Source organism: Amblyraja radiata, chromosome 5 (assembly GCF_010909765.2).
Source record: "Amblyraja radiata isolate CabotCenter1 chromosome 5, sAmbRad1.1.pri, whole genome shotgun sequence".
Taxonomy (NCBI): domain Eukaryota; kingdom Metazoa; phylum Chordata; class Chondrichthyes; order Rajiformes; family Rajidae; genus Amblyraja; species Amblyraja radiata.
The window spans coordinates 94,182,076-94,205,916 of record NC_045960.1 but is presented as its reverse complement, the minus strand read 5'-3'; the positions used below and the strand labels follow the sequence as shown (position 1 = coordinate 94,205,916).

Here is a 23,841-nt window from a genome sequence, read left to right as displayed (position 1 = left end):
TCTATCCGGGACCGGACTGAACCGTCCGATCTCGACCAGAGGAAACGCGGCTGGGACCCGCCTGCAGGGTTGCTGAAGGCGTCGTGCAGCTTTGCGTCTTTTACCGTCTCCATCAGGAACTTGGATGTGCTTTCAAGTCTGTCGTCCAGCCGCATCAATGAATAGAATTGGACCATCATTGCCTGTGGCAGATTGTGCTTCCTCAGCTGCCGTAGGAAGTACATCCTCTGTTGTGCCTTTTTGACTGTGGAGTCGATGGTGGCCCCCCCAACTGGTCACAACCCTCCGCCTTCTATCAGTAAGCAATTCGTGATTTTATAGGATTTGAGTTGAATTGAATGCCTTAAGGGTTTTTTTGCTTTGGCTAAACATAGAAAATAGGTGCAGGAGTAGGCCATTCAGCCCTTCAAGCCTGCACCGCCATTCAATATGATCATGGCTGATCATCCAACTCAGTATCCTGTACCTGCTTTCTCTCCATACCCCCTGATCCCTTTAGCCACAAGGGCCACATCTAACTCCCTCTTAAATATAGCCAATGAACTGGCCTCAACTACCTTCTGTGGCAGAGAATTCCACAGATTCACCACTCTCTGTGTGAAAAATGTTTTTCTCATCTCGGTCCTCAAGGATTTCCCCCTTATCCTTAAACTGTGACCCCTTGTCCTGGACTTCCCCAACATCGGGAACAATCTTCCTGCATCTAGCCTGTCCAACCCCTTAAGAATGTTGTAAGTTTCTATAAGATCCCCCCTCAATCTTCTAAATTCTAGCGAGTACAAGCCGAGTCTATCCAGTCTTTCTTCATATAAACGTGCGGATATTTCGGACAGAGTTGGGGGGACGTACAAGTGCGGGGGTGGGTGGTGCAGTGTTACTGGGCTGCACCGTGTTACTGGGCTGCACCGTGCCTCTGGCCGCTGCCTACCAAAGGCTCTGCTCTATCTGTGATCTTTGCTGCCTACAGTTCCAGCCGGCTCCTAGCGAGGGAGTGGTTGCCCTGTCGCAGGCAGCTCTCGCCGATAAACCTCCGCACAGGGAACGACACTTGTCATGAGATGTGGGGATTGTGGGAAAGCCGTGCTCGCAGCAGTGTTTTGATCCAAGCAGCTGATTGATTATCGCCGCCGCCGCCGCCTTGGGTTCTTATTTTGTCTGCCGGATATTTAAACGATATAATCAAAGCACCAATTTCGGCTCGGCCTTCCACATTTTTTTCCAGGTGAGCACAAAAGGGAGAGCGGGGAGACTGGGCTGGAGGCGAATGGAATGCAATCTGGGCCTCGGTGCTCAGGGTGATGTTTGAGACGCTCGGTCGATGCTGTCCGGCCGCGAATGGCGACAGCTACAGCTACGGACGGGGAGACCGGGAATGGGTGCAGGCCCGACCGGGGTGGGTGCAGCTCTGGATGGGGAGACGGGAATGGGTGCTGTCCGGATAGGGGTGGATGCAGAGCCGGCAGGGATGTGTGCTGTTGGGCCGGGGAGATGGGAATGGGTGCTACCCCGGCTGGGAGTGCTATCCCGGCCCGGGAGACTGGGGTGCTGCCCCGGCTGGGAGTGCTATCCCGGCCCGGGAGACTGGGGTACTACCCCGGCTGGGAGTGCTATCCCGGCCGGGGAGACGGGGGGTGGGTGCTGTCCGGAGGGCAGCCGCTCTCCCGGGAACACCTCTCTCTGTCAGCCAGGAATGTCGAGGCTTCATTGAATATGTGGTTCTCCAGGGTTCAGCGGTCATGCGAGTCTGAGAGGAGGTTAAACATTAACTAGGGAATGATTTAATCTCTAGGGCTCAGTAGAACCCGGAAGAAAAATCGCAGGGACATTTAAAGATTTGCCTTTCATTTCCCCTTCCCTTTGCCGCCCGCCCAGTCGTGTACGGAAGTCTAGTGGCATGTCGTAATTGGGCCGCTCAGCCAGCCAGGGTGGACCGCTCTGTATGAGGGTGCAGCTCACACGATGAAGCCTGCAGAAACAACAACCCCAGCTGGGACTGCCATCACCTAAATCAGGGGTTCCCAACCTTTTTCGTCCCGTTTACCCCTGGCAACTTTAATAGCACATAACAATGCTATTTCACTTATGTTATGAACATCTAATGACGAAAAGATACCGGTATACCAGAACCAAACACAGTCATAGAAACATAGAAATTAGGTGCAGGAGTAGGCCATTCGGCCCTTCGAGCCTGCACCGCCATTCAATATGATCATGGCTGATCATCCAACTCAGTATCCCGTACCTGCCTTCTCTCCATACCCTCTGATCCCCTTAGCCACAAGGGCCACATCTAACTCCCTCTTTAAATATAGCCAATGAACTGGCCTCGACTACCCTCTGTATTCAGTGAGAAATGGCCTCGACTACCCTCTGCATTCAGTGAGAAAAAAAATATGTGCAAATCCAGAATTAACAAATTTATCCTCTGGGTAGGCGAATTTACCCCAGGTTGGGAACCCTTGAACTGAATGGACACAAAGTGCTGGAGTAACTCGGTGGATCAGGCTGGAGAAAAAGCCAACATTGAGGCTGGTTTCGGTAGAAATCCCTGCCCCCCTATCACCAACCCGAAGTTGTTAGGATTTGGAATGCACGGTTTGAGTAGGTGGGGGAAACAAATTCAACAATACATATTTTTTAAATGGAGTAGGATAAATACTTGAAATCTTTCAGTGGTGTTGGATAAGGGTGAGTGAGTGGAACTAATTGAATAACCCTTTTCAAAAGCTGTCAATGGTAGAATGGGTCGATTTGGAGAATCATTGGTCCTGTCTCTGCCAAATGATTCTCCAAATCGAACCAGTGTATGATTTTGTGATTCTAACAAGACGTGGTCCTTTTTATCTATTCAATCACAAAGTCCACTCCTATCCACCTCCTAACGCCAGCTGTTTGTTCCTGACTCAGCCCATTTCTGCTGAAACCATCCATACCTTCCTTTTTCCATGACTGTCTGTTCAACCTTTCAATAAACTGGAGATCCTCCAAACCCTTCCTGTGTCCAAACCCGCACCATATCCTGTTCACTTGCCATCCCACACTAGCTGACCTGTATTTTTAAAGCTGCCTCCTCCTGCTCATTTGTTTTCTCATTCACACTTGCAATGTGTGTGTCTCTGAAAAGACTAATACTTGTTGGTAGTCTCCACTTGCCATTATGAGAGTGTTATTACAAACCACCCTTTGAACTGTTGCAATCCATGTGCTGAAGGTTTTCCCTACAATGCAGCAGTACTCAGCGGTTCTGGAGTAAGTGGGATTTTCTGTCCAGGTTAGAATGGTTTATTAATTGGAGGCGACTGTGGAGATAGTGAAAAACTTTTCCTTTCACTCCTCCCATTTCCTCCAAATACAAGGCGTAGCTATGGGCACGCGCTTGGGCCCTAGCTATGCGTGCCTCTTTGTAGGGTACGTCGAACAATCTTTGTTCGAGGCGTACCGTGGCCCTATCCCCAAACTCTACCTCCGCTACATCGACGACTGCATTGGTGCTACCTCCTGCACCCACACACAACTCACTGACTTCATCCACTTCACCACTAACTTTCATCCGGCATTCAAATACACCTGGACCATTTCCGACATTTCCCTACCATTTCTAAACCTCACTATCTTCATTGCAGGTGATAGACTACTGACCGACATCCACTATAAACCCACTGACTCCCAAGGCTATCTGGACTACACTTCTTCCCACCCTGCTTCCTGTAAGGACTCCATCCCCTACTCCCAATTCCTCCGTCTACGCCGCATCTGCTCCCAGGATGAGGTGTTCCACACCAGGGCATCGGAAATGTCCTCATTCTTCAGGGAATGGGGGTCTCCCTCTTCTGCTATAGATGAGGCTCTCACCAGGGTCTCTTCTATACCCCGTAACTCTGCTCACTCCCCATTCCACCCCACTCGTAACAAGGGCAGAGTCCCCCTTGTACTCGCCATCCACCCTACCAGCCGTCACATACAACAAATAATCCTCCGACATTTTCTCCACCTCCAACGGGATCCCACCACCGGCCACATCTTCCCATCTCCTCCCGTCTGCTTTCTGCAGAGACCGCTCCCTCCATAACTCCCTGGTCAATTTGTCCCTTCCCACCCAAACCACCCCCTCTCCTGGCACTTTCCCTTGCAACCACAGAAAATGCTACACTTGTCGCTTTACCCCCCCCCCCCCCTTGACTCCATTCAAGGACACAAGAAGTCTTTTCAGGTGCGGCAGAGGTTCACCTGCACATCCTCCAACCTCATCTATTGCATCCACTGCTCTAGATGTCAGCTGCTCTACATCGGTGAGATCTAGCTTAGGCTTGGCGATCGCTTCGCCCAACACCTCCGCTCGGTTCGCAATAACTTACTTGATCTCCCAGTGGCTCAGCACTTCAACTCCCCCTCCCATTCCGAATCCAATCTTTCTGTCCTGGGCCTCCTCCATGGCCAGAGTGAGGACCACCGTAAATTGGAGGAGCAGCACCTCATTTTTTGCCTGGGCAGTTTATACCCCAACGGTATGAACATTGACTTCTCTAATTTCAGGTAGTCCCTGCTTTCTCTTCCCCTTCTCAGCTCTCCCTCAGCCCACTGTATCCGCCTCTTCCTGTCTTCTTCCCTCCCCTGCCCCCCCCCCCCACCCTCACAATAGTCTGAAGAAGGGCCTCGACCCGAAATGTTGCCTATTTCCTTCGCTCCATAGATGCTGCCTCACCCGCTGAGTTTCTCCAGCATTTTTGTCTACCTTCACTTAACATTAGGATGTTATGAAAATGTCCTTGTTATTTTCAAGGCAGAGGTCAGTCGTCACACATTTGGTAGTTGCTGTTGAAGAAACCATGCCAAGATGATGTAGTGTGCTTCTTGTAGAATCTGTACAGGTGGTGAAGGAGGTAAGCTTGGAGAAGAGGTGTCAATGAAGCGGTGTGCTTTGTCCAGGATGGTGTTGAGTTTCTTTACTATTGAAGCTCCACTCAACCAGAGAGTATTCCATCACATACCTGGTTCTTGGTTTCTTGGTTCTCCAAAATATTCCAAATGGAATTTAAACTGGAGGTGGTGGAGGGAGGACTTAAGCCAGAAAGGGTTATTGGGAAGAAAGAGCTACTTTAAATTTAGTTGCATCTGGTTGGGTAACTATAGTTGGGTGGAGATTATTTGGGGGGAGAACGAATTGCTGTACACATCTGTCTTTGTAGCTGGGATCACAAATTGGATCGAATGCCCTCGTCTGCTCCAAATTGGTTTGGGTTTGGTGTAGGTCTCGTAATCTATGTCGAGCTGACCATTTAACATTTTGTAAAACAGGTCAAACGGTGAGCTTCATGTCTGTCTGTCTTGGAGAGGGTTCCACCCCAGAGAATTCAGAAGTTTGGTGACGCTCGCTTCTCTCTCATAGGTGTTAGTAACAAATCGAGCTGCCTGTCTTTGGACACGTTCGATGGAAGAAATGTTTTTATTTGTGTATGGGTCCCATGCTGCAACTGCGTAGTCCAAATGAGGTCTAACGAGGGTGAAGTATAGCTTCTCCTTGACAGAAGTTGAACAATGATGAAAGTTGCGCCTCAGAAAGTTTAGGACACCTGTTGCTTTCACCGTTGCATGATGAGTCTGACCATTCCAACGCAGAGGGAGAGGGAGAGGGAGTGAGGGGAGGAGGGAGTGAAGTCGTGCGAAGGTGAGGGAGAGAAAGGTTAAAAAAAAAGGAAAGAGATAGAAAGAGAGAGAGAGAGAGAGAACAAAAGAAATATAGAGGTAGGAGTCTATAATAAGTGGTGGGTCAGTGAATGGAAGGGGAGAGGTGATGATGACTGTAGGAGCTTTTTAAATAATAAATGTGTGTGTGTTTTTCAGACTTGCCCAGTGTCGGTGAGATTACTCGCCGTTGCCCCCAGAAAGCCCCTTCATGATTTCGTCCGACGGTGAAGACGAACTGTACAGCGAGAGGACGGCACTGATATCGGCCGACACCTCCACCACCTTGTCCTACCAGGACATGGATGGGACGCCTGGCCACAGCGACGCACAGACTAACCGGGTAGGAACTGCAATGCCGGCTGTGGGGCTGCGGCTAATCTCGGTGCACGTTGCGCTCTGATAACGGGCCAGTCCCTTCGGTAAAGTTAACACAGAGTTAAAGTAATATGGTGCTATGTGGCATTGCATTAGTATCACGCCGTGTATCTTGAATTACACAGCTTTGATTTGCACACATAACATGATGTCTATAGAACATGAGCAGGCCAAAGGTTAAATGCCGATCCCTCCAATCTACCTTGTTGCGGCCCTTGCACTTTTTTCTTTTACCTGCACTTTACCTGGGACACTATATTCTGCATTGCTTGATTGTATTCATACGCAATGTTTTTATCTGGGATAGCACTCAAAATATACCTTTTCACTTACATCGGTACATCTGACAGTAATAAGCCAATCCCAAATGCTGTAGATGCTGCAAATGCTCAGTCGGTCAGGCAACATATGTGGAGAGAGAATCAGTCGAGCTACAACCTTTCTTCTGACCTCTAGACCTCTAATCAGTGACCGGTTTCTCCCATCACAGCTGCTGCCTGACCTGCTGGGATTTCCCACTTTTATTGCAGAACCAGGTGGTTCTCCCCAGTGTCCGTGCTCCAGGAGAGCTTCCTCGCGCCCTGCCTTCACATGCTCTCGTTCCACGCGCACTTACTCCTTGTGGGGGGGGGGGGGGGGGGGTGGCCACGGCGCGGTTAACGTGACCTTGTGTTCTCTGATCCGTGCAGCGACGATCGGGTTCCAGTCGCCCCGCCAACCCGGCGGAGGGGAGCGAAGGTCCAGGGGGTGACCCCGCGAGCAGGGACGCCGGCGGAGAGGGTGAGGAGGAAGAGGAGGAGGAGCTGATCCTGAAGTATGGAGCGAAGCACGTCATCATGCTGTTCGTGCCGGTCACCCTGTGCATGGCGGTGGTGGTGGTGACTATCAAGTCGGTCAGCTTCTACACCAGGAAGGATGGGCAGCTGTAAGTGTCCAGCATGGCACCCTCATGCAACCTGGCTGTCCAAGGATCTCTCCGTCAATCCTTACCCACGTGGCTGCCTTTCTTATAGAAACTTACAAAATTCTTAAGGGGTTGGACAGGCTAGATGCAGGAAGATTGTTCCCGATGTTGGGGAAGTCCAGAACAAGGGGTCACAGTTTAAGGATAAGGGGGAAATCTTTTAGGACTGAGATTAGAAAAACATTTTTTACACGGAGAGTGGTGAATCTGTGGAATTCTTTGCCACAGAAGGTAGTTGAGGCCAGTTCATTGGCTATATTTAAGAGGGAGTTAGATGTGGCCCTTGTGGCTAAAGGGATCAGGGGGTATGGAGAGAAGGCAGGTACAGGATACTAAGTTGGATGATCAGCCATGATCATATTGAATGGCGGTGAAGGCTCGAAGGGCCGAATGGCCTACTCCTGCACCTATTTTCTATGTTTCCACAAGTCTGCAGCGCCATCTGGATCTCCAGCTTAGTTTAATTTAGTTTAGAGGTACAACGCGGAAACAGGCCCTTCGGCCCACCCAGTCCATGGCGACCAGCAATTTCCTTACACTAACACTGTCCTACACGCTAGGGATAATTTACAATTTTACCGAAGCCAATTAACCTACAAACCTGTACGTCTTTGGAATGTGGGAGGAAACCGGAGCATCCGGAGAAAACCCACACAGGTCACGGGGAGAACGTACAAACTGTGTATAGAGAGCACCCGTAGTCAGGATCAATACCGGATCTCTGATGCTATAACGCAGCAACTCTACTGCTGCGTAAATCTGCTGCCCCTGCTCTGTTCACAGTGTTCATCTGGATCTCTTGCTCTGCCCACAATGCCCAGCTGGATCTTCCATTTACAGTCATAGAGTGATACAGTGTGGAAACAGGCCCTATGGCCCAACTTATCCACACCGGCCAACATGTCCCAGCTACACTAGTCCCACCAGCCTGCGCTTGGTCCATATCCCTCCAAACCTGTCCAATCCATGTACCTGTCTAACTCTTGGTTAAAAGTTGGGATAGTTCCAGCCCCAACAACCACATTTAGCAGCTTGTTCCATACATCCGCCAACCTTTGTCTTCTGCCCACCTGGCCAAACGATCCAGATTCTGCTGCAATCTTTCACAACCATCTTCACTATCAGCAAAACCACCCATTTTTGTATCATCAGCAAACTTGCCCTATATGTTCTCATCCAAATCATTGATGTAGATGACAAACAGTAACGGGCCCAGCACCAAAACCTGAGGCACAGGCCTCCATTCTGAGAAGCAACCTTCCACCACCACCCTCTGCTTCCTTCCATGGAGCCAATTTGTTAGCCATTTCAATTCCCCTCCACACTCCCAGACCGAACATTCTGGCCTCTGCCAGTGTGATACCAAACGCAATGCCACCACCCCATAATCTGCCTGGGTAGTCAACAACCTAACAGTGTGAACATTGAATGATACAATTTCAGGTAACCTTCCTCCCCCATGTCCCTTTCCATTTCTCCTTCTGATCTACCCCGTTTCTCTTGCACGCCCCTTTCAGTCCCAACTCCCTGCTCTCTGTTACTCAGTTTTTTTCCCCAAGCCTCATGGCCCCTGTTACTTCATTTCATACCCATCCTCAAAGTTTTGTTCCTCCTTCCCCTCCCCCCACCCCATCTGCCCATCATCACACACTCCTGCAAATGGTCCCCATCCCCTCCCCCTACTGTTTCCACCTCTGCACTATCACTCTTATTTGGTTCCACTCTTCATTTCTTGTTGGATTCCATCATCTGCAGCCCTTCATGTCCACACCCCCTCCCAGCAGCTCACTTCTTCCACCCTCCACCCCACCCTGACTCCATCTACCAATCAATCCCCTCTCCCCCTGCTAGCTCTTCCCTTCGCCTCTTTCTGCCTGCTATCTCTACTCCACTCTTTCAGTCGAAATGAAGGGTCCCGAACTGAAAGGTCACCTCCATTGTCGTCCACAGATGCTGCCTGATGCCCTCAGTTCCTCCAGCAATCTGTTCCTCCGGAAACTGCCAGCTGCTCCCATTGTTTCTGCTCCACACAAGCCTTCTCGCAGTCCTGTTTTTGGTGACATAGTGTGTAGGCCCGGAGTGAGCGGTTTAACATCTCATCGGAGAGTTGGACCCTTTGAGAGGGCAGCGATGGCCGGGCATAACACTGGGAGGATCCAGCTGGATTTTTATGCTCCAGCCTACAACATTCGATGGGAAACCACAAACCTCTGACTTGTCATTGATACGATTTGAGTCTAATGCTCGGGTCAGAAGTTATCCCACCGTTTGCTGGTTGTAATCTTCAATTACATAACAACGTGCCTCGGTGTAGAGCCTTCATCATCATAAACTGACTGAATCCGGAGATCAGTTCTTCATTCCATCTCCTATGTGGAAGCTCAAAACTTATGAACTGCTGTCCACAACCACTCCTCTTCTGCACCTTGCTCCCCTGTACGGTGCTCTTTAAAACTTGTTGGTCGCCTGTCATACCATCTCTTTTGGAGAAACAAGGAATTGCAGATGCTGGAATCTTGAGCAAAACACAAAGTGCTGGACTAAATGATCGGGTCAGGAAGCATCTCTGGAGGACACGTTTCATGCTGGAATTGTAGTTGACTGATTGTTGTTGGTGGGAGAAAGATTTGGGGGGAATATGTCTAGATATTGTACCTATGAAGAGTCAGTGGATGTTTTTAATATATTGTGAGTGCAAGGTTAACATTTTAGCTGTTGATATTCAGATATACCCAGGACTAATTATAATTAAACTCCTTTAACTCCTATTGGCACAGAATCTACACCCCGTTCACAGAAGATACTGATTCAGTTGGACAGCGCATTCTCAACTCCATCCTTAATACTCTGATCATGATCAGCGTTATTGTCGTAATGACAATAATTCTTGTCTTTCTTTACAAGTATCGATGTTACAAGGTAAGACTTTTTGAACTCGTATTATATAATTAATTCAAATAGATTCTGAAGGCTTCACCTCTTTAGCTTCCAATTAAGAAGCCAGGCATTGCAGATAAGCAAGTTATAGGGAAAGTCAAACCAGCCCTCAGAGAGTTATGCCCCTGTCCCACTTAGGAAACCTGAACGGAAACCTCTGGAGACTTTGCGCCCCACCCAAGGTTTCCGTGCGGTTCCCGGAGGTTGCAGGTGTTTGCCGGAGGTTGCAGGTAGTGGAAGCAGGTACAGAGACTGACAAAAACCTCCGGGAACCACACAGAAACCTTGGGTGGGGCGTAAAGTCTCCAGAGGTTTCCGTTCAGGTTTCCTAAGTGGGACAGGGGCATTACAGAAAACCACAAAAAACGGGCCTTTTGGTCCACCTTATCTATGCTGACCATGCTGGCATTCTGGGCTAGTGCCATTTGTCTGCATTTGGCCCCAAGCCCTCTAAACTCTTCCTATCCATCTATCTGTCCAAATGTCTTTTTTAAAAAGGTAGAAATTCACTAATTAGCAGCAAGAATTAGGATTAGGGCTACAATACTGTGGGATAAGTACTGGAGACCCACGTTTATTATTCATTCAATAGATGTGGCCTCCGCAAGCTGAGGCAGCATCTAATTACCCATCTGTAGTTGCCCTTGCTGGTGAGCTGCCGCCTGAACTGCTGCAATCCTTAAGATGCAATATACCCACCATGCTATTAGGGAGTGAGTTCCAGGTTTTTGACCCAGCAACAGTGAAGATGCGGCAATACATGGATGGAGTGTGACTTGGAGAGCAACCACCAGTCAGTGATGTTTCCATGCTTTTGCTGCTTGACCTTCTCGCTGAGGCAGATTCTGGGTTTGGAAGGTGAGGTCTAACTAGTCTTGGTGATTACATAGAAACATAGAAAATGGGTGCAGGAGGTGTCCATTCGGCCCTTCGAGCCATTCATTGTGATCATGGCTGATCGTCCCCTATCAATAACCCGTGCCTGCCTTCTCCCCATATCCCTTGACTCCACTAGCCCCTAAAGCTCTATCTAACTCTCTCCTAAATCCATCCAGTGATTTGGCCTCCACTGCCCTCTGTGGCAGGGAATTCCATAAATTCACAACTCTCTGGGAGAAAACGTTTTTTCTCACCTCAGTCTTAAATTACCTCCTATTTATTCTAAGACTGTGGCCCCTGGTTCTGGACTCGCCCAACATTGGGAACATTTTTCCTGCATCTAGCTTGTCCAGTCCTTTTATAATTTTATATGTTTCTATAAGATCCCCCCCTTATCCTTCTAAACTCCAATGAATACAAGCCTAGTCTTTTCAATCTTTCCTCATATGACAGTCCCGCCATCCCAGGGATCAATCTCGTGAACCTACACTGCACTGCCTCAATCACAAAGATGTCCTTCCTCAAATTAGGAGACCAAAACTGTACACAATACTCCAGATGTGGTCTCACCAGAGCCCTATACAACTGCAGAAGAACCTCTTTACTCCTATACTGAAATCCTCTTGTTATGAAGGCAAACATTCCATTAGCTTTCTTCACTGCCTGCTGTACCTGCACGCCACGTTCAGTGACCGTTGTACAAGAACACCCAGGTCTCGCTGTACCTCCCCCTTACCTAACCTAACCCAATTGAGATTGCTGCAGTGAATCTTGTAGGTAGTAGAAACTGCTGCTACTTGTGTCGATGGTGGAGGGCAGGGGTGGGGAACCTTTTCAAGTTGGAATGCCGCATTAAGTTAGCAGTAATCTAATAAGGCCACATCCAAGAGACTTCAATTAAATGTACTTCAAAATGTACATTATTTTGTTAAAATAGCCCTCATTGACTTACTAATGTTTTATTTGTGGCCATCAGTCGGGGAGGGTTATGTCGTTGAATCTTCTTTTACTCTTTGGTATTTTAAATGCGTTCATTTTAAGATTAAAATAAAATAATAAAAGACGAACAAAAACATATTAATAAAAATAAAAGGATTTGTTCTACAAAATTTGGATTAATTCAAAAGGCCGCACTTAATGGCCTAGAAGGCCGCATGCGGCCTTAAGGCCTCAGGTTCCCCACCCCTGGTGTAAGGAGTAGTTCAAGATGGGGTGCCCATCAAGCAGGTTGCTAGGTCCTGCATGGTGTCAGGCTTCTTATTTCATTATACTGCGAGGAAACAGGCCCTTTGGCCTCATCCCGTACACCAGCACTATCCTACATTTGATCATCTTTTTTTAATTTTTTTTTATTACAGGTACAAGCAAACATGTTATGGTAAAGTATAGTTACATATTATAGTAAAAAACTTTTCATGTACATCAATCATACATTATTAAAATTTTCAATTGTGGATTGATCATCTTTTACCGAAGTCAAATAACCTACAAACCTAAAAGTAGACACAAAGCTGGAGTAACTCAGCGGGACAGACAGCATTTCTGGAGAAAAGGAAAAGGTGACGTTTTGAGTCGAGACCCTTCTTCAGACAAGTTACTCCAGCTTTAGTGTGCCTATCTTCAGTTTAAACCAACATCTGTACTTCCAACCTACAAACCTGTACGTCTTTGGAGTGGGTGAGGAAACTGGAGTACCCGAGGAAAAGCCACGCAGTTATGAGGAGAACGTACAAACTCCATACAGACAGAAGGATCGAACCCGGGTTTCCTGCGCTGTAAGGCAGCAACTCTACCGTTGTGCCACCATGCCGCCCTTGAGTGCATTTGGCCATAATGATGAGCTTGGAAAGATTGGTAATAACCCACTGTGAGCAAGAAATTTCATTGCACACTGGTGTATATCACAATAAATGGAACCTGAAGGAGAGGGAGCTATGCTTGAGATATGGTTTGTCATAGTTGCCATCTTCCAGAAGAGATATTTAATGCAGGCAAAGTCTTCTTTTGACAGAGTACATCCCATTACACAAATTCAATGAGCAGCAGGCTTTCCCCACTGATCTGGCTGGCCTCCTTTATTCTTTAAGCAACATCAGAAAACATTGTCTAGTCATTATCAGGAGTTTGTGTTTGCAAGAACTGGCTGACTCCTCTCCTGCATTACAAGAGTATATTTGGTCTAACGCATGAGGTATGAGAAAGGCAAGTTTTTCACGGCTATTTGTGGTCTATAAATTGTATGCTAAAATCAGTCAGACCATGATATGGTTGGTATTATGTCGCTCTACTGAAGTTGGGAAAAAAAGTGACATTTTCCTTTGATCTCCAACCGCAGATAAAACCTATTCTCGAACTGCTCTCTAACCAGAATGTTTGTGTCTTCCAGTTTATTCATGGATGGTTGATTCTCTCCTCACTGCTGTTACTGTTCCTCTTCAGCTACATATACCTGGGGTAGGTACATGTGTGCTTTGCCTGTATCAGAGCAGCTGTCGCCTCTTGGTATATTTTTCTGGGTTAATGGTTTGATGTGTTTTCTATCTAGCGAGGTGTTTAAGACATACAATGTGGCCATGGACTACCCCACCCTGATCCTAATCATCTGGAACTTTGGAGCCGTTGGAATGGTTTGCATCCACTGGAAGGGTCCTCTGCAGCTGCAACAGGCCTATCTCATCATGATCAGTGCACTGATGGCCCTGGTCTTCATTAAGTACCTTCCTGAATGGTCAGCCTGGGTCATTCTTGGTGCTATATCTGTTTATGGTAGGTGTGCCATTGGCAACGTGGCCAACAGTTTTACAAATCACATTGCAATATACAAAGTACTTAAACATTCCCATTAGTGCTCCAATTAGCACACTCAGGCAGGATTCTAAAGCACAGAGCCATGGACAGAGAAAACGTGTTTATATAAGGTGCATAATGCATAGAAATAGAAAATAGTAGGCCATTCGGTCCTTCGAGCCTGCACCGCCATTCGATATGATCATGGCTGATCATCCAACTCAGTATCCCATCCCTGCCTTCTCTCCATACCCCCTGATCCCTTTAGCCACAAGGGCCACATCTAACTCCCTCTTAAATATAGCCAATGAACTGGCCTCAACTACCTTCTGTGGCAAAGAATTCCACAGATTCACCACTCTCTGTGCATCTGAAAGAAGTGAATGTAGAGCATTGAACAGTACAGCATGGGAACAAGCCCTTCGGCCCATATTGTCTGTGCTCAGCATGGTGCCAAGATAAACTAATCTCTACTGCCTGCACATGATCCATATCAATGGAGAAGGGGAGTTACCACAGCCCTAATAACACTACAGACTGCCGTGCCAGATTGGAGAATTGACTTGCTTCTGAGACAGAAGGTTTGGATGTTCCCCCTCCAGAGACTTGTGCATGTTGTTGTGACCTGCCGGTCCCAGTGAGCTCCGAGGGCGCTGTGCCACCAGAAGGGCTGCTCTTTCAGCCTGGCCAGTTGGACAGAAAGATCCCAGACTAGTTTCTGTAGTAGAAACACACAAAATGCTGGAAACACCCATGGGACCGTGAACATGAAACATGTTTTTCATTCCACAGATGCTGCCCCATACACCAAGTGTTGCCAGCATTTTCTGTTTTAGTTTTGTGTTTCCAGCATTAGCAGATTTTTGTTTTTGGTTTATTATTGTCACGTACTGTGTAAATCTTTGTTTTGTACGCTATGCAATCAGATCAGATAATACGCACACCTTGCGTTTTACGTGGGGGTTACGGGCATGTAAAACAGAGTGTAACTCAACCGTGCCAGGCACTGCACGGATTACACTGCCAATCTAAATAAATTAGGGTAAATCACATCGTATAACATTATAAAACTCCTTTCCATCTGAACGATGCTTTACCTGAAATGCACAATGTTAACAGACAGTGCATAAAACAATATTACCCATTTTTTACTCCATAACTACAAAAACATATCTAAAGGGCAGATACTTTTAAATATATAACCTAATAAGTACAGGCAATCATTTGAGTATTTTTCCTGCTAAGCAAAACTGAATTTAGAAGATAACTTTGAAAGCTGATGTGTAAGTTTGCCACGCATTAATTGGAGTGCATTATTCTGAAAATAGGAGCACATTAATTAAACTTTGGTAGTAATTAGTGCATTGTTCTAAAAACATCTAAATCAAGCTTGTGTAAAATGTGAGCTGCCTGTACTATACATAAATGCAATTGTCAAACTCAAGTACAATAGTAAACACAATGGGTATGGTGACACCCTTTGTTTTGCACCCACTTTGCCATCAAGCTCCCCTCATCTAGATCATGCTATCACTTGTCAGACTTTGTCCCACCCCCACCTCTCTTCCAGCTTTCTTCCCTCCCCCACCCCCCTCTCGACTCAAAATGTTGCCTGTCCATGTCCTCCAGAGAAGCTACCTGATCTCCTGAGGTACATTTTGTGGGGGGGGGGGGTTTGTAAACCAGCATCCTTGTGCTCCAAAAAATGTAATTATTGGGGTAAATGGAAATAGTACAAACATTCAAATATCTACTTTTACGTTTAGGTTGATTATTGTTACATGTACCGAGGTACAATGAAAAGCTTTGTTTTGCCATCAGCTACATTGATGCTACATTGTCCATGTTTTTGCTGCAGATCTTATTGCAGTGCTGTGCCCTAAAGGGCCCTTGAGGATGCTGGTGGAGACAGCCCAGGAGAGGAACGAACCAATATTCCCAGCCTTAATATATTCATGTAAGTCCACTTTATACTTTCTTGTTCACACTTGGCTGCATTTAGAGAAAAGTCACCTTTCATTATTAAAGAAAACTTCCCAAACACTAGGGAAAATCGCAGTGAGTAAATGGAGGTGGATTGTGGAATTGAGGTTCAGTGCAATGATAATGTACAGTGCAACCATTCTGTACACAAACTACACCTCATGGGTCCTTTTGGCCCCCTGAGTCTATGTTAATAATAATAATAATAATAATAATAATACATTATACTTATGGGCGCCTTTCAAGGACACCTTACAAAATTTAGTAAACAGATTACAAAACATGTAAGCGAAATGAAACAAAACAAAAAAATAACAACAACAAAAATAAATAAATAAATAGTAAAGACATCAACAATACACAATTCAAAGAGAGAGCAGCGGCAGCTAATCGCGCCAGCGTTCACTCTCCCTTCTGGCAGCCATCTTGGAAACGGAACAATAAGAATCTTTAACATAAAAACATCCCCCCACAATGGTTTCCATTGTGAGGGAAGGCACAATGTCCAGTCCCCAACCCCAGTTGACCATGAATCGTCCTAATTTTACTCTAATCCTACAATAATCCTATTGTTTTGATTGATTGAAAAATACAGCAGGAATACAGGCCCTTCGGCCCATTAAGTCCACACTGATCATCGATCTCCTGTTTGCACTAGCTCTACGTAAATTGCCCCAAGTGCATCGGGAATGGTTACAAAAGTGGGATAACAGAGGCCAATTAACCTATAAATCCACATGAGTTTGGGATGTGGGAGGAAACCAGAGCACCCAAAGGCAGTCTCGGGGGAACACGCAAACTCAACACAGACAGCACCCAAGTCCAGGATTGAATCTGGGTGGCAACAGCTCTACCAGCTGCGCCACTGTGCTATTTTATTCTCCCCACATTCCCCTTGGTTCTCTCTAGATTCTGGCATTTCCCTACGGATTTAGTGCAGTTTACAGCGGCCAATTAACCTACCAACCTGCATGTTCAGAAACTCTGGGAGGAAACTGAAAGAGAATGTATGTGGTCACAGGGAATACGTGCAAACTCCACAGAGATGCCGGTGGTCAAGATTGCTCCCTGGTCATTGGAGCTGTGAGGCAGCAGCTCTATTTGCTGAGCCACTGTGCCGCCCCCATTGGACATTGCATTCGGCTGGGACTTACACCAAGCAGTTTGAGTCCAGTAAATGATATATTCAGTTGTGCTTTGAAGGCTGATATGTGACCGCATCTACAGTAGAAGGGTATGAATCTAATATTTCCACGATGCACTTCATGGGAGAGTCAGATTGCAAATTCATCCTCTGGAGCTCAGGAATGTGACTGATAATTGAATCAAATTAAATTAGCCTTGACCTGAAGAAGTGGACACTCTGGCTTAACCGTGGTGCAGTGCTAGAGTTGCTACCTTACAGCCCTTGCCGCGCCAGAGACCCGGGTTCGATCCTGACTACAGGTGTTGTCTATACGGATGTTTGTATGCTCTCCCCGTGATCTTCGGTTTCCTCCCATTCTCCAAAGACGTGCAGGCTTGTAGGTTAATTGGCTTGGGTTTGTATCCTTGGTATAAGTGTAAATTGTCCCTAGTTTGTGTAGGCTTGTGTTAATGTGCAGAGATCGCTTGTCAGTGCAGACTGGGTGGGCCGTAGGGCCTGTTTTCACGCTGTATCCCTAAACTAACCATTGCCTTTCTCTGCAGCTACCATGGTTTGGCTGGTGACGATGGCAAAGCGAGATGTGGGGACAGCGGAGCCTCTGAACAATGCGTGCACTTCAGGTTGGTGTAAGACTGGTAGTTGGGGATTCCCAGGAAGGCAGCGTAAATACGATATTCGGATGCAGACTATTTATTGCAGGCAGGTCCAAGAACCTCGTTATAATAGCCTATATCAATGACAATATTGTGATTGTGGAATCCTACAGAACACTGAACTTAAAAAAAGATAATGCTGGAAATACTCAATAGGCTGGACTACATCTGCGAAGTGTTAACATTTCAAGTAGTTCCAGCATTTCTGTTTTCATTTCAGGATATCTTTTCACCAGATAGAAGTCTAACTAATACTATTATAATTATAACATAACTTCTGCCCATATGATATTCAGGCCTCCTTAAGATTAAATTCATGACACCCACATTTTTTCTCAATATTCTGCAATTTTTATATCGATTGCCTGATAGATCAGAAATCCCAATGATCTGGCTCACTCAGTGTGAGCCTGAGTGCTGACAGGGTGTGCAGTCATAGCCTTGTATTGAGAGTGCAGTTGGAGTGGAGGGGTCTAAAGTCACGGTTGGGGTCTAGTACACCAGCGGTCCGGAATGTGGGCAAATTTCCATCCGGAGCTCTGATCTAAAGCATTTTTCGATTTCCCACTGTTTAACTCACCAGGATGAGGGTACAATAATAAACATTATTGAACCATTGCACAATATGCTCTATATATGACGAGATTACAACACAGGTGGGTTGTATGAGATGTTCTTGAGGTCTCTGGGGGAGGGTGACGAGGGACTATGAAGATGGCACTTTCTTAAACATGCTTCGTCATAAAGAAGGTGCAATGGATTATCTGTAGTAAGGGTCCGTGCTGTCGAGATTGATCTCCAAGCTCTTCACAGGTTCTTCCAAAAGGAACAGTGCCTTATAGAGTTGCCGGCCCTTCTGATTGTGCAGGTGTCTCTGGGAAGCACCAAGAGGCTGTGGCCATCATGAAAAGGGCAAGAGAACTTGCAGAAGTGTTTTTGAAGGCAGGGGGTGCCCAAGTTATGCAAGAATTCTATTCCTGAGAACTGTCCATAAGCTGAATTTTTCATGTCAGAAAACATATTTCCCCCTCAAGAACTGTAATGTGAAATATTCAGCTTCGACAACCCTTGAGGACTGCTTTGCAAAGAATAGAATGGAGAAGTTTGGTTTAGATGATAGGAGTTGTTACCAGCGACACATAGTTCAGTTTGCAGGGAGAACGGTGGGGTAACCAGTAAGAAAACTATCTGCAGTTTAATAAAAAGGAACTATGCTAACAAGAGGTGATTCGGGGTTCCCAGTGTTTGATCGCACTCGAAGGAGAGTTTAGAGAAGGCATTAGCTTTTAATACATTTAATGATCTTAAATGCATTAGCATTTAATGATCTCCGCATCGTCTCCTGCTGAAGAAATTGGCAAACTATACCAGAGAGCAGAGTCCAGGGGGGGGGTGGATTTGCTTTGAGTCAGATTTTCATGTCGGCTCTACTGGAACCCGCAGACTCCCTGAACTTTTGTTGTAAAAATATTGGAAATACAGAGGGTCCCAAGTTACGGAAGACCTGATTTACGAAAATCCAATCCAAGGGCACTTTGACACTGGAGAATTATACAATGGGGTAACGAGAAGTCTTCTTCCCTTTCTAAGGGAAAGTTGATAATATGGAGATGGGTGTGTTAAGTGAGCAATGGTGGGAATGTGTGTAGCAAGAGAATAATGTGATGAAATCTGTCATATTATCCAAATAATGTTGGCAATTACTTGTGTGTGAAATCCTATATTAATTCAACTGGAATTTTCATCCAAAGATCTTTGTCAACTTTGATGCTGATTTCCGTTTGCTCTTCTGTCCAGAAATCTATCCCGACGTGGAGGCCGAGGGGAACCACCATGTTGCCCCAGAGTGGGATGATATCGCTGAGTTACCCCAAGCCCAGATCCAAGGGGTCCACCATTCAGGTTCTGGGGCAGAGGATCTGGAGGAGGAAAGTATGTGGCCTGATTCTGCTCATTTAAACACTAACCCATCTTCACTTCCCATGCCGTTAAGACGTCCAGATCCCCCTTAAACCCATGTATCTCCTTCCCTTTTAAAATCCTTATTAAAAACTATATCTTTGACCAAGCTCTTGGCAAGGCAACCCCTCCTGGCATGCAAGTGATTCTAGTTTATAGAAACATAGCAAATAGGTGCAGGAGGAGGCCATTCGGCCCTTCGAGCCAGCACCACTATTCATTGTGATCATGGCTGATCGTCCCCTATCAATAACCCGTGCCTGCCTTCTCCCCATATCCCTTGACTCCACTAGCCCCTAGAGCTCTATCTAACTCTCTCTTAAATCCATCCGGTGATTTGGCCTCCACTGCCCTCTGTGGGAGGGAATTCCATAAATTCACAACTCTCTGGGAGAAAAAGTTTTTTCTCACCTCAGTCTTAAATGACCTCCCCTTTATTCTAAGACTGTGGCCCCTGGTTCTGGACTCGCCCAACATTGGGAACATTTTTCCTGCACCTAGCTTGTCCAGACCTTTTATAATTTTATATGTTTCTATAAGATTCGGCCCCTCATCCTTCTAAACTCCAGTGAATACAAGCCTAGTCTTTTCAATCTATCCTCATATGACAGTCCCGCCATCCCAGGGATCAATCTCGTGAACCTACGCTGCACTGCCTCAATCATTTTGATCTCCACTTGGTATGATCGCCCTCTCTGCTGAGACAGAGCTTCCCTTCCAATGAAGAGGTGTTAAATTGAAGCTGGATGTAAGATTCCCAAAACGCATTACCACTAACCTAATCCTCTCTTCCACCACACAATGAAAGAAAGAATGGAGTGAGCTCAGTTGCCAACAGTTCCATTTTGAATGGTTTGATAAGAATTGTGTCTGGAGGCTTCAAAGCAAGTCAGAATCTTAATCCTGCATAGTCATTGAGTCTCCCACAAGCTATGAGCTGCATCCCCTGCAGATTAAAAACAGTAAATAAGTGTACCGATTTAGTTTCAGCCCTGATAACACAGTATTTTGCATGCTGTAGTATTCCGCCTCAAATGGTCATCCCTTATCCTATCTGCATAGCCATCTACTCTGCTCTTCTTCATGTGCTTACAAAAATACATCTGTTTCATCCACCTCAATTATTCCTTGGCAATCCCCGCTAATCTCTGGTAAAAAAGGTTTCTTCTGAATTCCATGCTGGATTCTTGGTGACTAACGTACCTGTGTCTTTTGGTTTTCACCTTCCCTGTGTGTGGAAGAAGGCCAGCCTGGTAAGCCTTCGTTATCATTATAAACCTGTTATCATTTTTGTGGCTCTTTTCACAGAGGGTGTGAAGCTTGGCTTGGGAGACTTCATCTTCTACAGTGTCCTTGTGGGCAAGGCTGCGGCAGGTGCCAGCGGAGACTGGAACACAACCTTGGCCTGCTTCATTGCCATTCTCATTGTAAGTCGAGAGGTGGAGCACTCTGCATGTTGCTCTTGAATTGCCTTCTTTCATGGAATGTCCTTAGAGTTCAAGGAGCTAAAGCTTAATCTTCCCGAGGCAGCTCTGAGCACATATCCTGGGAGAAATCCTTTAGGGGTGTTGAAGATTTGTGATTTTACGGCATTATTTATTTAAAATTAGTATTGCTTGTTAGTTCTAAAAAATGTCAAACATGGGGGTTGGAAGGAATAAAGTCAGCTTGACCAACAGTTAAGGATTTAACATGACTGGCATTGACCAACAGTCACAACACTGGCATACTCAGTTTCTTGTTTTCTTGGTCCTCCAAAATATTCCAAATGGAATTTAAACTGGAGGTGGTGGAGGGAAGACTTAGGCCATAGAGGGTTTTTGGGAAGAAAGAGCTAGCTTAAATTTAGTTGTATCTGGATGTCTGTCGTAGGTGATGAGTTGGTAATGTGCGAGTTATTGGCTTGCAGTACGGCCAAGCATTTGATGGTGATATAAAGGGGATGAATACTAGTGTGTGAATGCTGGTTGATTGAGATTGTTGATGGGAGAGTGATGAAGGTGCTGTGATTTGAGTAGATCTGAGGCAAGTGGTGTCATGGATGGGATGCAACATTTGCAGAAGAATATCCTGACCTTAACTACCCCAACAAGGATATTTCATTCCTTGCGCCCTAGTCCTTGGGATAAACTCCTGAGTTTGACTTCGACAGTACAATGGCGCAGCTAGTATTTCCGCTGTCTCACAGCTCCTGTGACCTGGGTTCAATGCTGTCTGTTTGGAGTTTGCATGTTCTCCCTGTGAGTTCCCTCGAGGTGCTCCAGATTACTCCCACACCCCAAAGATGCGCGGGTTGGTCGGTTAACTGGCTGCTGTCAATTGTTGCCAGTGAGTGGTGGAATTTGGGGTGGGGAGGGAAATTGATGGAAATGCCAGAATAAAAATGGGATCAATGAAGGATTCGTGTAAATGGATACGGGAAGGGCCTGTGTTCATGCTGTACAACTCATCTGCTTGGATAATGTAGTTTGTATTCTGATTGAAAATGTGCCTCAAGAAGGGGTGGTTTGCAGGGGGCATGTAATTGAGAGGGGCCTTATGATTGTAAACACTGACCAATGCATCCAATATGTCCCAGCATTATTTATAATTTGAGATACTGTTCTTTTATTCTAACTCCAAAAGTTATCTATGTTAACTGCAAGAATGTCACACTTTCTCCTTGCTTCCATCAGGGATTATGCCTCACTCTCTTGCTGCTGGCCGTGTTTAAGAAAGCCTTGCCTGCTCTTCCAATCTCCATCACCTTCGGCCTGGTGTTCTACTTCTCCACAGACAACCTGGTGCGTCCGTTCATGGACACTCTTGCTTTCCACCAGTTTTATATTTAGGAAACAAATAACTCTTGATTAAATCCTCATCTTCAGCAGGTGCTAAGTTGGCACTAATGTTACATTACAACTTAAGAAAAACAAAATATTATCACTTGCATATTTGGTGTGTTTTAATGATGAAAGTGGTATAACCATTTTGATTCTGGCAACCAGATTGTGTTAAGCTCCATTTTTGTGGTGTCTTCATAGAAACAAGTTATAAAAGCAGGCCTATTAGTAACTTAAATGTATTTAGTCATCCTTCTGACAAGACATCAAGGATTTCACAAAACAACTCTTGTGGTGAACCTTTTCAGACTGAACATAAAATTTTAAGATAATATAAAGTGGACCAGGGATTGAAGAAGGACTTAATTATTCCAACATTCTTACATATTTGAGAATGATTTCATTTCATCATCATACCTTAACAAATATTGGGGAACTGGTATCCCATGGAACAATTAAGGCAGTGGCATCTATCCCACGTTTTCCTTGAATGTGAATGATTCTCTACAAGCTCGTCTAATTTTCTAATTACTTTAAATAAATCTTTGACTATAACTAATTATGATTACTAGCAGGCCAATTTGCACAGAACAGGAAGCACTTTTTGTACGAGTGAGTGTTTTTTATGCAACAATCTCACCCAAATATTTCCTCAGGTTTTTGTAGCAATTTAGCCAGTACAATAGAATTGCATGCTTTTTGATTAGGATAGAGTTTGGGGGAATGCTGTGTAAAAACGAGTGACATTATTGTACAATTGCAGCCTCAGAGAATTTCAAACTGTATTCAATCAAGAAGGGAGTTCCACAAATTAGCCTTATCTGAATAATGAGATTGGTGATTAATGTTAAAGCAACCTGATAATGGATTGACACTATAGAGTTTATCTCCTCCATCTCTGCACAAGAATAAAGCAAAGAATCGGTTTAATTGGCAAAAGACCCAGAAACAAGAGGGTTGTGTTTTACATAAAGGTTTGAAAGCATGGAAATGGTTCAATGGTTAATGGAAAAAAAAAAAAAAATCCCTGGAGAGAAATTTAAGACTATGGGGGTGATAAAAATGATGTAGTTGGATAGATTCAACCAGCCGGATGGCCACCTCAGTATATCATTCCGTACAGAAACCTGGCTACCAGCTAGAATTTTATTACTTGAACAATTTAAACTTTCCATATTATATTTACCTAGTCACCGAGGCTCTCTTGATAAATCTCAAACTGCAGTTGAAGGTACAGATTCTAAAATCTGTGGCAAACAATTGGCTCAACAGAGGCCTCCAATGAGACGTGGTCCCTTCTGCCTCAATGGGTGGGAATACCTGGATAGGGAGCTCCTTTGGCAATCTCAAACAACTTCACTAAACCATTGAGCCAATACAAAACACCTATGGTGCTGTTGGGAGGTGTCAGGTGGCACAGACCAATTAGGATGTTTGTGATGGTTTCCAATAACATGCAACTGGACAAGAGGTCAGTTACACATCTGAAATTCATAAATGATCTGTGATTTTTGGTCAAAGTAAAATTGATTATTACAAAAACTTTAGTTCTCGGCTTTTGTTCTGCTGGATGAATTGTGCTTCTGTCCACATTTAAAAAAAGGATAATTGACAAGGATGAATTGAGTTACCCAAAGGAAAATATGGAAC

The 23,841-nt window shown here is 45.5% G+C and overlaps 1 protein-coding gene across 1 annotated transcript; it reads left to right on the top strand.

Moving 5' to 3' along the window:
- Positions 1 to 972: 972 nt before the first annotated feature.
- On the top strand, positions 973 to 23,785 carry LOC116973589 (presenilin-2-like). Its single transcript, XM_033021813.1, has 11 exons — positions 973 to 1,222; positions 5,842 to 6,025; positions 6,750 to 6,985; positions 9,802 to 9,943; positions 13,227 to 13,294; positions 13,386 to 13,606; positions 15,486 to 15,584; positions 17,300 to 17,377; positions 19,208 to 19,342; positions 20,678 to 20,796; positions 22,045 to 23,785. The coding sequence occupies exons 2-11, from the start codon at positions 5,894 to 5,896 to the stop codon at positions 22,198 to 22,200; spliced, it is 1,386 nt and encodes a 461-aa protein (XP_032877704.1). The 5' UTR covers positions 973 to 1,222; positions 5,842 to 5,893; the 3' UTR covers positions 22,201 to 23,785.
- Positions 23,786 to 23,841: the final 56 nt, after the last annotated feature.